Below are 14,978 nucleotides of genomic sequence, written 5' to 3'. Positions count from 1 at the left end.
TATTTACAGGAAACAACTCAGGCCATTTTCGACCCCCCTCTAACTTCCACACCAAAGATGCTAGAAATTTCAAACTTGCTTCATTTGTTAAGCTGGCCAAAACAAAACTCCTCATAAAATTTCAGCTTGCTACGATGAGTAGTTTCTGAGATATAGGGCTTCGAAAATCTCAAAAACCGTAACTGACTGACTGACTGACTGACTGACTGACTGACTGATTCACTCACTGACAGATCATCAAAATTATGGACAACTTCCCGTTATCGTAGAAACTTGAAATTTTACACGGTGATAGGACTTGTGGTGTATACAAAGGAAAAAATCGAAAATTTGAGATTTTCAATTCAGGGGGCGTGGCATCCGCCCATTTCCGCTGAATTTTCATCAAATATTATAGAGCACTTCTGATTTACTTAGAATCTTGAAATTTGGTAGAATGGTAGAGCTGGTAGTTTATACAAAGGAAAAAATTTGAAATTTGAGAATTTCAGTCAGGGGGCGTGGCAACCGCCCATTTCCGCTAAATTTTCATCAAATATTATAGAGCACTTCTAATTATCTTAGAATCTTCAAATTTGGTAGAATGGTAGAATTGGTAGTTTATACAAAGGAAAAAAATTAAAATTTGAGAATTTCAGACAGGGGGCGTGGCAACCGCCCATTTTCACTGAATTTTCATCAAATATAGAGATTTTCAATTCTACAGCCTTACCTTGCAAAAAGTAGTGAAATCACAACAAAAACATTACTGTTAAAAAAAGAGCCAAGTTCTCCTATGTTGAAATTATGCTGGCACAAAAAGTACTGAGATGTAAAAGTGTACCAAGTTCTAAAGTTTGGGTTCAAATTCGTATCAATAAAATTTTGATTGTTTACTTGGCAATTTTTGAAATAACTTTAAAAATCGGAAATTAAAAGAAAAATTGTCAAGAGAACAATCAAAATTTTATTGATACGAATTTGAACCCAAACTTTAGAACTTGGTACACTTTTACATCTCAGTACTTTTTGTGCCAGCATAATTTCAACATAGGAGAACTTGGCTCTTTTTTTAACAGTAATGTTTTTGTTGTGATATTTTTAACACCATTATCACAAAGTCTTGTTACCCAACTTAATTTAAATAAATGCCAGGCAATCGTTATTAATAGCACTGCTCTTGATATGTCATATTTTCCTAGGGTTGATCTTGATTGGACAATGTTAAACTACTTTAAAAAAGTACAAAATCTTGGTGTAATCTTTAACCAAACAATATCGTGGGATACACATTTGGCAAGTACAATCGGTCGAATTTATGCTGCTCTGCGGGTTCTGGAAGTTATCTTCCGGTTTCAACGAAAATAATTATTACCAAAACTCTTATCCTACTAACCCTCGTTTGAAAATTCTTTACAAAGACTGAAAATATTTCTAAAATCCATTTTAACTTTTTCTTTCTAGTATTTTATGTAGAACTATAATTTAACTAAATATTTATTTAATTAATGTATAAATTAATTAAGTGTTAACCGTTATATTCTAAGATTACAAAAAAACTAATTGTTTTAAAATGCTTACCTACATATGCAAAAAAAATTCAAATTCATAGTCGATTTAGACTTCAGTTTATCTTAGACTGGGGTTTATTCAATGTTATTTGAAAAGGATAAACTTCAGTCTTTCTTAGAAGCAGCTAAGACATAGACAGTGTCTATGAATATGGAACAATGAGCTGTCAGCTAAGCATAGCCTAAAGCCAGAACTATAATTGGAGGAAGCAGTTGGATACTAATGTCATATCCAAGTTTTTGTTGTTGTTTTCTTTGACTTTTTGACAAGTTTTCATCCGTCGAGTGCGGTTGCGAGTGCTGTTCCCCTCCGTTTCGTCCGACGCATCCGACAATTATAGTTCTGGCTTAAGACTCTAACATCGAAATAAATTTCTTAAGAACCACTGAATCATACGAACCAAAAAGATTTCAATTCGATGTAGACTTACATGAGGTTCAAAGTCATCTTCAACCCTGCTCGCAAGTAGGTAAAAATATTATGTTGAGTGAACACACTCATTCCAAATAAAATTGAAAACATTCAGCGTAGGTTGTCAAACGAAATTTTATATCCAGTGGACTAAAGTGTTTTTTTTTATATTCTCGTTCCCCAAAGCTTTTACATCTTTGAAGACGTTCCGTGTTTTCGGCAATTTTTTCATATAAATTATTTGCATTTTTACACTTCGTATTATAGTTATTTAAGAAATTGATGTTTGAAAAAAGTTCAAGGTAATTTAGCGATTTGATTAATAAATAAAGTGAGAAATTCCAAGCTACCTATAATGGCTAGTTAATATGACGTGTTAACCCAAATTTGGGTTCATTCGCTGGTGTCTAATTCGTTTTTGCTAATTAAAAAATAGTGAAATGGGTGCTCCTCGCTTTTTCGATTGAAAAATGAACAGAAAAATTTGTTGCTTCGCACAAAGCACATAGTTTTGTAAAGTGATTTTCTTTTTTAAGTTTTATATATATTTTGAGGTAATTCTCAATAATTTTCTAATTTCTGGCATACTGGTTTATCAATGGTGACTAAATATAAACACCTAAGTTCAATGTTGAAATAATTAAAATCCAAATACACGTATAGTATAAAAGTGGCCAGTGATTTAATTTTCATGTTTCGCATACATATCTAGCTACCTACCTATATTGGAATGTATCATCAAACTATAAAATGGTTACGGTTGGTACTTCGGAGTACAAACAGCAAAGGTCTTAGTAAACAACTAATTAATAAATAATGCTTCAAGCTTTTTGAGTGCGGAAGTAAATTTCAATTTATTGTTTTATAAAATTTATTTTAATAATGTAAAGGAAATCACTGCAGAGTAAAAAGTAAAAAAAAAAATTATCTTCAACACATTAGCAATAGTTTACGACATTAAATTGTAAAATAATATATTGGATACATTTCATAAGGTGACCGACCTAAATTTCTAATAAGAAACCTAATTTAAAAGAGACAATATTAAAGAATTAAAAATGTGCGTCAATCAGCTCCTGAACCACGAAAGAGTTATTTCATATCAAATGTTAAATAGCTACGTATGTGTCTACATCTTGTTTGCATCAATTAAAATAACTTGTTCATAGGTATAAAGATGAAAATTCATAATGTGTGTTTATCGGTTCTTTTTCTTATCTGTCTTTTATTTGAAAACCATGAACGTAATTGAACAGAATTTTCAATTTATCGAAAACTCTCTAGACTATCTTTGCGCCATTTTTAAGATTTGAAATGGGTAGGTAGGTACCTACTTGTTATTAAAAACATTTGCTATCTAAAAATATTTAATGTAAGTGATTTATTTAAAAACCGAGTTTAATGCCATTTTAACTAGGTATATGGTAGCCAAATTATGTTGGAATAAAGATCCATTTTTTTCGATATTGTTACTCAAAATATTTTGTTTCCTTTATTCAACGTTTAAAGGTGTCCCGGATTGCTTTAAATCTTAAAACTAATTTTTAAATGCAATCGTTTAAAAGGATATTTTCAAAAAAGAAATAAAAAAAAAATAAAAAAGTTGTAATAGGTAGGTACATAGTTAAAAAAAAGTATACAACTTTGGATTTTGTCCGTATCAAAATAAATTTGCATTCTACTTAACACTTTGAGTGGCAAGCTTTTTAAAGCCCTACAATTTTGCATAAGGTGCCGCTAAAAAATGTGTGACACGGCAGCCAAAGGCTTAAACCTATGATAAGTAGTAAGTAGGGCCCGGATTTCTATGCAAATGCATAGCAGCATGTATTACAATATTCGATAATTGAGATTAAAAAAGAACTAATTCATATAAAAATGCTCCAATAATTAATTTTGGAGGTAATTTTCACGCCACGGTTTCAGTTTTGAAAAATTGAGGAAAAATTTCATAATTCATGTTAACAAAACCTAAAATGAATTATCGTAGAGTTAATATTATTCATTTTTTGTTAAACATACTTCGGGTCAAATTACGGCACACGATTAGAATCATATTTAGTCACTTTAAGCACATATTTTAGGCGAATGTTATTTGTTTTATAAATCATTATAATCCGGGTCCTGGATTTTTTGATTTTAGTCATTTTAATCGGGTATTTTAGGCGCATATTTAAATAATAAGATATTAACGAATTAAACAAAGGAGTCTCGGTTTTGTGGGTACTAGATTAAAAAAAAACTCTTGAGGGTAAAACCTACATGCTAACTCGATTACTCCTTACATTTCTCCTAAGAAAAACATTTGACTTAACGCGTTTTATAGACTCCGGATTCTTTTTAGTAACAATAAGTTTATTATTTTTATTTAATTGCATAAGGATAACATTTTTTAAAGAGGGGTTTTTTATACTAGTTCCACATTTTGCCTTTTCGTCAAAGAATAGTTCTAGTTCTAAAGTCTAAAGAACAGATATCTACTCCAAAATTTCAAATGCCTTGGCATTAATTTTTCTTTTCAATTCTTCACTTTTTTAAGGGACGGATTTTGTTAGATAATAACTTTGATTTGTACTATAATTTTAAATTATTAACTCTTGTAAGTCAATGAAATAGTCTAAGAGCCGGGAGGAGATTTTTTGCGTGAGAGGTAACCGAATCATATTAACATTAGAATAAGTCCCAGTCATGGCGATGACGAAAACGAACGTCTGCCAGCATGTGTCTGCCCCTTTGCTGAGAAAAAGTGCATCAAAAGTACATTTTTTCTGAAAATTGATTTAGTGAGGGTAACCACCTGGAAATAATTGGATCCTGACGCCCTCATCTTCCTTATTACAAAAACACCCATGACAGACGTTTTAAACGCGCCCAAACACCCGACAGACGAATATTGTAGGTTGTGTTCAAATATTTTTGGTTTGTTTTAAGTCAATTTCTCAGAAAATTGCATTTATAGCCTAAACGATTGAAGACTGTCCTTCACTCTCATATAGTTATTTTCCTTTAATTGCCTAGACAATCTTTTGGCATTAGCAAATGTATGAAATAAAAAAAAAATTGTTTTTGTTCACAAAAATCTTCAATTAAATAAATTTAATCGCGTTTTTGGGTTAGTCTGTCGGGTGTTTGGGCGCGGATAAAACGTCTGTCATGGGTATTGTTGCAATCAGGAAGTCAAGGACAACAGGATGAGACTAATTTTAAGTGGTTACCTCAAGTCCTTGGTTTTTTATTTCGTGAAAAAGATCGCGATTTAGGACTCGTCTGTTGGGTGTTTAGGCGCAGGTAAACGTCTGTCATGGGTATTTTTGTAATCAGAGAGTCCAGACCAACAGAATGAGACTATTTTCAAGTGGTTTTCGAGTTCGTCTGTCGGGTGTTTGGGCGCGGATAAAACGTCTGTCATGGGTATTTTTGCAATCAGGGAGTCAAGGGCAACAGGATCCAATTGTTTTTAGGTGGTTACCCTAATCCCTAAAATCACGTAAAAAAGCGCGTTTTTGGGCTCGACTGTCGGGTGTTTGGGCGCGATTAAAACGTCTGTCATGGGTATTTTTCTAATCAGGGCGACGAGGGCGTCAGGATCCAATTATTTCCAGGTGGTTACCCCAATCCCTAAAAACGCGTAAAAAACGCGTTTTCGGACTCGTCTGTCGGGTGTGTGGGCGCGGTTAAAACGTCTGTCATGGGTGTTTTTGTAATCAAGAAGATGAGGGCGTCAGGATCCAATTATTTCCAGGTGGTTACCCTCACTAAATCAATTTTCAGAAAAAATTTACTTTTGATTCACTTTTCCTCAGCAAAGGCGCAGACACATGCTGGCAGACGTTCGTTTTCGTCATCGCCATGACTGGGACTTATTCTAATATTAATATGAATCGGTTACCTCTCACGCAAAAAATCTGCTCCTAGCTCTCGTTCTAAAATTATGTAGTTTGTTTCACATTATTATTTAAAGAAAATATTGAAATAATAATATGGCTCCAGTATTTTTTTGTTTCAATGAGTTCAATGTATTGAGTTTCAGATAGTGACGTTAAAGTTTCTCAAACGACCCTCCATATAATGATAATAGGTTTAACGTTTTACTCTAGATACACACAATTCACCCCTGTTAGATATGCGAAACATGAATTGCTACACAAACAAATACACCGATTGAGTAACAAAACAAAACAAAAAAAATTCTTAAGTCAATTAGTACAGTGAATTTGAAATTAACTCAGCATAATGAAGTATTGGTGACAGCAAAATAGAACTCAGGAAATGAAAAATCAAAAAGGTTTTTTTTTACTAGAATAATCAATAATTTCAAAATTTCTCAGGAAACTATAATAGGGAACAAACCTTTAAAATGTTGAACAAGCACATTAAGCTTATTAGCAAAAAATAACACCTTTATAACTTAAATGCATGAGTAATAGTTTTAAAAGTTTTTATTTTCAAACGCATATCCAGACTATTACTCAGGGTGTGAATGAATTATATTACGTTTAGACGTATATAGATAGGTACATTATGTAAAATGATAATTGTCAGTTTTAACTTTGAAATATTTTTCTATGATTTGATACTATTTAAATTGATTGTAATTAAGTATAATTAGTGACGACACTTAATACCAAAAAAGAAAGTAGAGGCCTATGTATGCTTATAATTTTATTATTTTTTTTTTGTTTTGGATTTACTAGGTATACAAAATACAATTAGCACCACAACTAAGAATCTAAGCGTTTCTAGTGCGATGGTAGACAAAAGTTGATACGCTGTGCATTATTTAAGAGTTTCAAGAACTCGAGCACTATTCTACTCCAAAAATATTCCTTTCAGACGTATTATATCATCTGTAAACAAACTATCCAAAAACCTAATTTTAAGCTGTAGTTGAAATTTGCAAAAAACGCGAGTTTCATTTAACATATTTGTATATGCATATGTATTTTATATAAATGTATTGATATACATTACATACGTATATAAGTTTCGGATTCGGTATAACAATATAACAAAAAAATATAATAGTATAGAAAATGTAAAAAAAAATTGTTTTAATCATTGGTACTTATTGAATAAAATGCGCGACTGAGTTGCACAGACAAACGAGAGGACGGCACACAGTGCGGCGACCAGTGGAAAAAAGTAAAAAAATTTGATCTTCTAAAACGGGTTTTGAAAAATGCAATATTATAGCCAGACTTCTAACTAGATGAACTGTAAATTTTTTTCAAAGTAGGCCATTTAGTGATGATCTACGAAGCTCTGCACCGCGGAGTTAAATTGCTCCAAATAAACCGGTTTTTAATTGGATACTCTTAAAAGGAGTAAGCTTAACATATTTTATTGGTTTTTTTTTGCACTCGAAAGCCTTCGATCGTTTCAATAATTTGTTAAGTAATGGTTTATTTCTCCCAAAAACAGCTTATTTTCAAACTTTTTTGATTCACGTGCATTCATCAAAAAAGTTAATAGGTTATAAAGTGAGAAATACGACCTTTCCAAAAAGGTATCATTCATCCGCGTGCACCCGCGTCCCTGCTGGCTATCACTGTTTTTTTCAAGCCTTTTTACACACAATTTGTATGAAAAACGCACTTTTTGAGTTATAAAAATAACAATCCTTAGTATACTTATGTGACAAAAACTTATAACCGAAATAAAAAATGTTTTTATACACTATTTACTTGCCATGAGACTAAAAAATAATGTTAAAAGAAAAGATCATAAAAATCAGGCTGTTTTGAATTTTTTCCATACTTTGCACTGAATCAACGCACTGTGCGGCATGACGAAAACGACTTGTTTCAATTTTGTTAGCACGCAACCAATACTAGTCCTTTCAAAGAAGTAAAACCTTGAAATTGGGCACGAGGCTTACATCAAAAACTTTCCTCCATATAAGTATTTTATTTTCTTGAGATCTCGTTTTTTATAAAATATAGAATATATGCGATAATTCTCTATAAATCTTTGTCTCTGAAGTCTTTATGTCATGCTCCATTCCAATCTTTTGATCGATTTTTATAACGATTACTTAATTTGCTTTTCAAGTAACTATGAATGTACATGAACAAATGTATACACACAAAATAAATTCATGGTTGTCATAAGAAGCTGTTATCTTGATAAAATGTTTTTGAAATGATAAAAAAAAAATTATCTCTATAACCGACTGATAATTTGTCGGTCAACTTTGCAGTTACAGTAATTGTTATATTGTGTAGTTTTCTCGTTCATCTTTAAAGTAAATTTTTCTACTGAGTTTTCTTGTTTGAAAATTCCAATAAGTAAGCTGGCATTTTATAAATATAAAAATAATTTTGAAAATAAAAAAATGGTCTTCAAATTCATATTAATTAATAAGTAATTTCTCTTTTATTTTTAAGGTGTTTTCTGGATTGGCTTAGTAAAGTGTCTTATGATAGCCAATTTGTATGAAATTTCTTCAAACTTCACATTGCTGATAATATTAATTTTAGAAAAGATTAAATAAACTTAACTGATACAAAAATGTCACATCATAGCGATGATCAACTTCTACAGGCAGGGAGCGATTCCTTTTGGGAACCTGGAAACTATAAAAGAACAACAAAACGAATTGAAGATGGATACAAGTATGTTTATAGTAATATTAAAAAAAACAACACTATTGAAATAATGATTTTCTTTCAGATTATGTCAAGATCTGACACAACTCATTCAAGAAAGAGCTGAAATTGAAAAAGCTTATGCTAAAAGTTTACGTACGTGGTCCAAAAAGTGGGGTGAACTTATAGAAAAAGGTAAATAAAAATGCAACAAGTAAAACTGGAAACTTGTATGGATGGATATCGAGCATTTCCCCGCCTTTTTATCATAAATGACTTAATAGTAAGCGATATTGATTATAAAAAAAACCTGCCACTTTTGAAAACGCGATTGATTTAAATGTTTTGTTATACAGTTTTTGATGAAATTAACAGAAAAAAAGTTGAAAACCCTATCTCTTCGCATTGTCTAAAACTTTTTTTAACATCAAAGAAAAGCTAGGTCTTTGTTAAACCTGACGGAGCAGAGTGCATTATCCATATTCATCCTGCATAGGCGGATGATTTTGGCAAGGTTGCCTAAACTAGAAACTGCCATATACAGCTCGTCTCTGTTGATTCTGTTATACTCGGCCTTTAATTCGATAAATTGGTAATGGATATCGATTTAATGATCTTGTTTTTGTTTTCAATATCTGCAGTATTTTGAATATTTGGTCGATGGTGGACTCTTCTGGACTAAAGCCACGCAGATATGAACCTATCAGACTGTTAACGAAGAGCTTTACACGTTCACATAATACGACGTAGATGATCTGATATCATGGGCCACTTTTGTTAGCAATCATTGTTAATATAATGAAATTTTGTTGGTTAATTTAATTCCTACATATTGGTTCATATATCAAATTCGGAAAAGACTATTTATTATAATGTTTAGGCTCTACTAAAATGCAAGTTAATAAATTAATTATTACAAAATAGAGCTTTCGGATCCAAATAATTGTTGTTGGATTTTACATTTTATGACGAATATGATGAAATTACAACAAAAAATGGGTTTTGGTGGAAAAACGCATCTCCCTTTATGTATTGGTGAAGAGGTAGTATGCAAAAATAACCTCGCCAAAGATGTTTCACTTACAAAAAAAAAAACATACATTACACTTATCGTTCTATTTCTTGATTCATAATCAGTTGACGTTGCATGAGCCCTTTCTTGTTTTTGTTGCATCAATGTCAAAGTCATTATATTTCAAGGGTATTTGGCAGACAGTGTTGTAGGTTAAAACTAATCTTTTGAATTCCTTGTATGGACACCACGTCATACTTAAGGTTAGCCACCTTTTCTTTAACACGAACAAAATAAATAAAACTACAATTTTTTGTTTTATTTTTACTCGTTGAAAGCTACATAATATTTAATGTCTTATTTTAGGAGACACGTGTTTTATGGTTTTGTATAATTCAATGTTGTTTGCTCATCATCATCAAATAAGTGTACCTTAATATGTGCTCATTTTTTTTAGTGTGGTTGCTTTCTTTTTATTATATTACTTTAATTCAATAAAATAACCATTTTCTTTTAATTCAATGAAGGACCTGAATATGGAACAACAGAGGCTGCCTGGAAAGGAGTTTTAACGGAATCGGAACGTCTATCTGATGTGCACTTAAAAATTAAAGAAAATCTATGCACCGATGTGACAACCCAAATTAAAACATGGCAGAAGGATAACTACCATAAAACACTTATGCAAATAAAAGAACGAAAAGATATGGAAGATTTGTTTAAAAAAGCGCAAAAGCCTTGGGCGAAACTTCTAGCTAAGGTTGAAAAGGCAAAATCTGATTATCACTCGGCCTGCAAAACAGAAAAATCCGCATCGAACCAAGAGAGAAATGCTACTGCCGACAGTTCACTTTCCCAAGACCAAGTATTTATATTTGCTATAAAATTTTCAAAACTACGACTTTTTAAATAAGTTTAATTAATATATTTTAATGTCGCAGAAAAAAAGTATACATGTAGTTATTGTTAACTTTAACGAAATTTTATAAATAATTGCGTATAGGTTTTAAAAATTGACATTATTATTGATTTTTTTAAGGTTAAAAAAATGCACGACCGTGTTCAAAAAACAAAGGACGAGGTTCAAAAATGCCGTGAAAAATACGAACAAGCAATTGCGGAAATAAGTAAATATAATTCAGTTTATATGGAAGATATGGGTTCAGTATTCGAAAAGTGCCAACTGATAGAGAGAACAAGATTGACGTTTTTCAAAGAAGTTCTTTTCTCTATTCATGGATGTCTTGATATAACCAAAATTCCCTGGTAAGAAAACAAATTAAACTATTTTAGTTACTGTTAAAGTTTAAACTGATTTGTTTTTATATAGTCTTCCACAAATATACGAAGAGTTCTTTCATACAATTAGTAACGCTGATCACCAGAAGGATCTCAAATGGTGGTCAAATAACCATGGTGTCAATATGGCAATGAACTGGCCGACGTTCGTTGTAAGTTTCTTTTATAAAAGCTTGAGAAAAAAAAGTAAATTATTGTAAGATTTTTCGTTTCCTAAAGAACATAGTATACAATAATCTATAATGAAGATGTTGATAAATGTTTATTCTACGCTTGTTCTTAATATGAAAAAACAAAATTATCTGCCTAGCACTATTTTATCACTGAACTTTTCACAAAACTGAAGTTCTTCTTTTTCATACAAAACCTTGGCAAGGTTTGTATAGATGTGACACATTCAGATTATTTACTTCAATACTTCCAAAAGCTTTATAAGCATCAATAATTCAAACAAAACTGAAAAGTCGATGTGCCCTTAAAAGCATATTTTTTTAGATGTTCATTTAATTTAGTATCAAAAACCCTTTTAACACCCTGCAATAATAAGTTTAGCTTGAACGCAAAAAAATGCCAACATTTTTAGATTAATCATGAAAAACAAATTGCAAACTACGATATACAATGGGCAAGTTCAGGAAATTCAGGTACTAAAAATTTAGTCAAGTTTCGGGGTCATGATAAAAGAAATTTTTATTAGAAATTTGGCTGGAAGTTAACCAAGCAAAACCCCCATAATCATTTTTTACATCTTAATAAATTTCTTTTAGGAAATGACGTTGACTAAAGTATCTGGTCCCTAATATATTCCGAGCGTGTCCAATGTAATATAATTATTCAAGCGAATGTTTATTCATTTGTATACATACATCTGCTAAAGCTAGATATACATAATATAATATAAATTTAATACTAAAACAAAATACATATTACCGATCATAGAAAAGATGGAAAGCCCGTTTTATGCACAAGTAAATAAAGGAAAAAATTTAATTTAACTAGGTACCACAAATTAAAATAGCGAATAGTTTAGATTGCCTTTATTTTGATTCTCTATTATCGTATATTCGGTATTGATTTACTTGATCGACTAGATGGCAAACTATTGTGAATTGAATTGAATCGGTCAATTGTGAACTTTATTTCACTCTTATAAATAAAAATAAAATGCACGACTGGGATCGCACGTACTTGATCTTGCAGCTCAAAGCACTTTTATGTTAGTCTACTTGTAGATTTTAAAAGCTGGATCTAAATTTAAAAAAAAATTGATATTGGGGAAGAGCCGACATTTAGGGCAAAATTATGTTAAATGAAAAAAATTTTTTTTTGTTATTTGACTTTTTTGAGAAAAAATAAAAATGCAGTTTTATTGCCACTGCTTTAAATATTACGTATACAAAGTTTAATCAAAATCGTTAGAGCCGTTTTCGAGAAATTCTTAATATCGTATTTTTTGTATGGGAGGTATACGTTCTAAACGAGATATAAAAAAACAAAAAAAAACCAACTTTCAGAATTCCATAAAAATCATCTGTACCAAATTTGAAGAAAATCCATCCACCCGTTTAGGCTGTGGAAACGTACAGATGGACGCACAACCGCACAGACGCACAGACGTACAGACGCACGGACGGAATTGCGAGACCCACTTTTTTGGAATTCTCCATCATCGTAATGTTGGTTTTGATTAAAACCTCAATTTTTTTTTTCGACACGAAACCAATACTTGCCCTATAGAGCAAGTAAAAATATGATTTTAAACAACATACCTACATTGATCTCTGACAGTAGCTAAATTTGTTCATGTTTTTTTTTTTATTTTGATAAGGCAAGTTGTACATATTTTTTTTTTTTTGCATGTACTACATACATAAACATACCTACCTATGTATTTTAATTATTATTAATAATTTTAATTAAGCTTGTAAGATAAAGTGGCTTTTATAGTTTTATATTCTTCACCGGTTGACCTTGCATATCAATACTGTAAAAATAATAACGTTTACGTTTGGTAGGCATTGTCGGAGGCTAGTAAACCGGCTTCGAGGAAAGCCTATATCTTATTTTTATTTCATTCTCTAGTCCATCTAACTTATTCTTTTTATTGTACGATAAAAAATTTTAACTTTTAATATATTTAGGAATATACAGAGGAGTTCCGAGATATTGCTAAAGGAAATAAATCAAAGGAAGCCCTCCCAGCAGCTCCAATAACACTTATAAACCAGCGTCCTGTTGCTGAAGACTTGCATGTATGCCCTTCAATTTATTTTTCTTTGTGCCTACCTATTCAATTTTTGTTAAAACCCTTAAAAGTTTTGAATAATTATGAATAATATTCAACAATATTCTTTTACTTTGATTAAATTTTTTTAAAATACTTTTAGGAATACCCACCTCCTTCGGCTAAAAACAGTCTGAAAAGATCTTCTGGCAACTCAAATAGTAAAACCATGTCTAAATCTATGTCAAGCAGTACAAACTCCAACAATTGTGACATGTCTCCAAAATCGGAAACCAACACTCGTGGTCCATCACCAACAAACCGGAATTCAACTTCTAAGTAAGTAATATATACGACTTCAACAAATAAAACAAAAAGCAGTTTGCTATGCTAAATACTTATAAGTTTTTTTTTAAGTATATATCAGGCCTGTTTTGCTAAATGCTCATGAGAATATTTCTATTTTTTAATACGGCGGGAAAAAAGTTAAGAAAATTTGTTCGTGTCCAATGAAAGAATTTTTTTTTTCAATTAATTTTTATTTGTTATTGCATTGGAGTTCATACATTCATTGAAAGCAAAACATGTCGAATTCATGGCTGTTAATTATGCTGGATTATGGTATGTCAAATTTAATTGTACCATTCTCTGGACAAAATGATTTACTTTTTGATTTAAAACCAATTTTGTACCGGTTCTTATGAATAGGTATTTATTGTCGAATTTAATTACAAAGCAAAATAAATTTAGAATTTCATTCAGCTTATACCTACCACGAAACACCTACTGTAATTAAAAAATACAAATAAAAACCTTATACCTATATTGTCATAACTGTGAAAATATTGTAATTGTTTATTAATAAATTAAATATTTCAAATCCCACAGCAATGGAAAGGAAGCGAACCCATTTGAAGAAGAAGAGTGGGATGAGGGTGATGCCGATAATGTTCTTGTTGATAATGGTGAACCAGGGGTTCCAGTAAAAGCATTATATGATTACGAAGGAGCTGAAAGCGACGAGCTAACTTTTAAACAAGGTAAATGCTATTAAGTAATACCTACAAACTTTATTCAACAATATAGTTTTGAAAGCCCCTCTTGAGTTTTATGATGTCTTGGGTCTTGATCGTCTTACTTTTAATTATTCCAACTTATTGCTCAAGAAACACAAAACAAGAAACCTTTTTTTCTATCTACCTACCTATCTCCCAATTAATATTTTTTGGGCTTTTGCAAAGCATAATAAAGCAATTTTTTTTTTTTATTTTAGGCGATGTTTTTGAAAAACTAGAAGACGAAGATGAGCAAGGATGGTGTAAAGGGCGAAAAAATGGAAAAGTTGGATTATACCCTGCAAACTACGTTGAAGCAGTGCAAGCGTAAATGGCTTCAACTAGAGCAACATAGAAAATGTCTAGTATAGACTCTGTTAATCAAACATTTGATTAATTAAAAAAAAATAAATGTTTAATAAAAAGTGCATATTTAACGTTGTTATTCCAAATACAATTGATAGATATTAACGTCGTACGAGTACGTAGAGAATATTAATTTTAAATAGATTATCTGATAATAAACTTATATATTATACACAAGCGAATGAAGTAATAAACTGTTTTAAAAAGAAATTTGGCCATCGATGTATAATGCTTTTAACTTAATATTTCTGCAAGCAGAATTCATTTCTATTGGACGGCCGCATTCAACTTCAGATCTATGGACACATACATAACATAATTTCATTTAAAAACGACTCCAGTATAAAAAGAAATTCTTTTCATTCTAAAGAATCCTTCCGTTTCTTCCCTACCTAAAATGGCTCTAACACTACCATAATAAAAAAAAAAGTGCTTACCTGTTCATCCACGGGAGCTAGATATCGGATTATATT

At 31.1% G+C, this 14,978-nt stretch overlaps 1 protein-coding gene across 2 annotated transcripts; it reads left to right on the top strand.

Moving 5' to 3' along the window:
* The first annotated feature begins 2,128 nt into the window (after nt 1–2,128).
* On the top strand, nt 2,129–14,691 carry LOC129921245 (protein kinase C and casein kinase substrate in neurons protein 1). Of its 2 annotated transcripts, none has more exons than XM_056002977.1 (10): nt 2,129–2,264; nt 8,349–8,576; nt 8,635–8,744; nt 10,089–10,426; nt 10,601–10,827; nt 10,892–11,012; nt 13,002–13,112; nt 13,248–13,423; nt 13,973–14,124; nt 14,358–14,691. In XM_056002977.1, the coding sequence occupies exons 2-10, from the start codon at nt 8,473–8,475 to the stop codon at nt 14,468–14,470; spliced, it is 1,452 nt and encodes a 483-aa protein (XP_055858952.1). In that variant the 5' UTR covers nt 2,129–2,264; nt 8,349–8,472; the 3' UTR covers nt 14,471–14,691. The 2 variants fall into 2 exon arrangements, with proteins under 2 accessions (XP_055858952.1, XP_055858953.1); XM_056002978.1 differs by lacking the exon at nt 2,129–2,264 and adding an exon at nt 8,154–8,249.
* The last annotated feature ends 287 nt before the right edge of the window (nt 14,692–14,978 follow it).

Source organism: Episyrphus balteatus, chromosome 1 (assembly GCF_945859705.1).
Source record: "Episyrphus balteatus chromosome 1, idEpiBalt1.1, whole genome shotgun sequence".
In the NCBI taxonomy this organism is placed as follows: Eukaryota; Metazoa; Arthropoda; class Insecta; order Diptera; family Syrphidae; genus Episyrphus; species Episyrphus balteatus.
The sequence above is the reverse complement of the archived record's forward strand: the minus strand, read 5'-3'. Positions and strand labels throughout refer to the sequence as shown.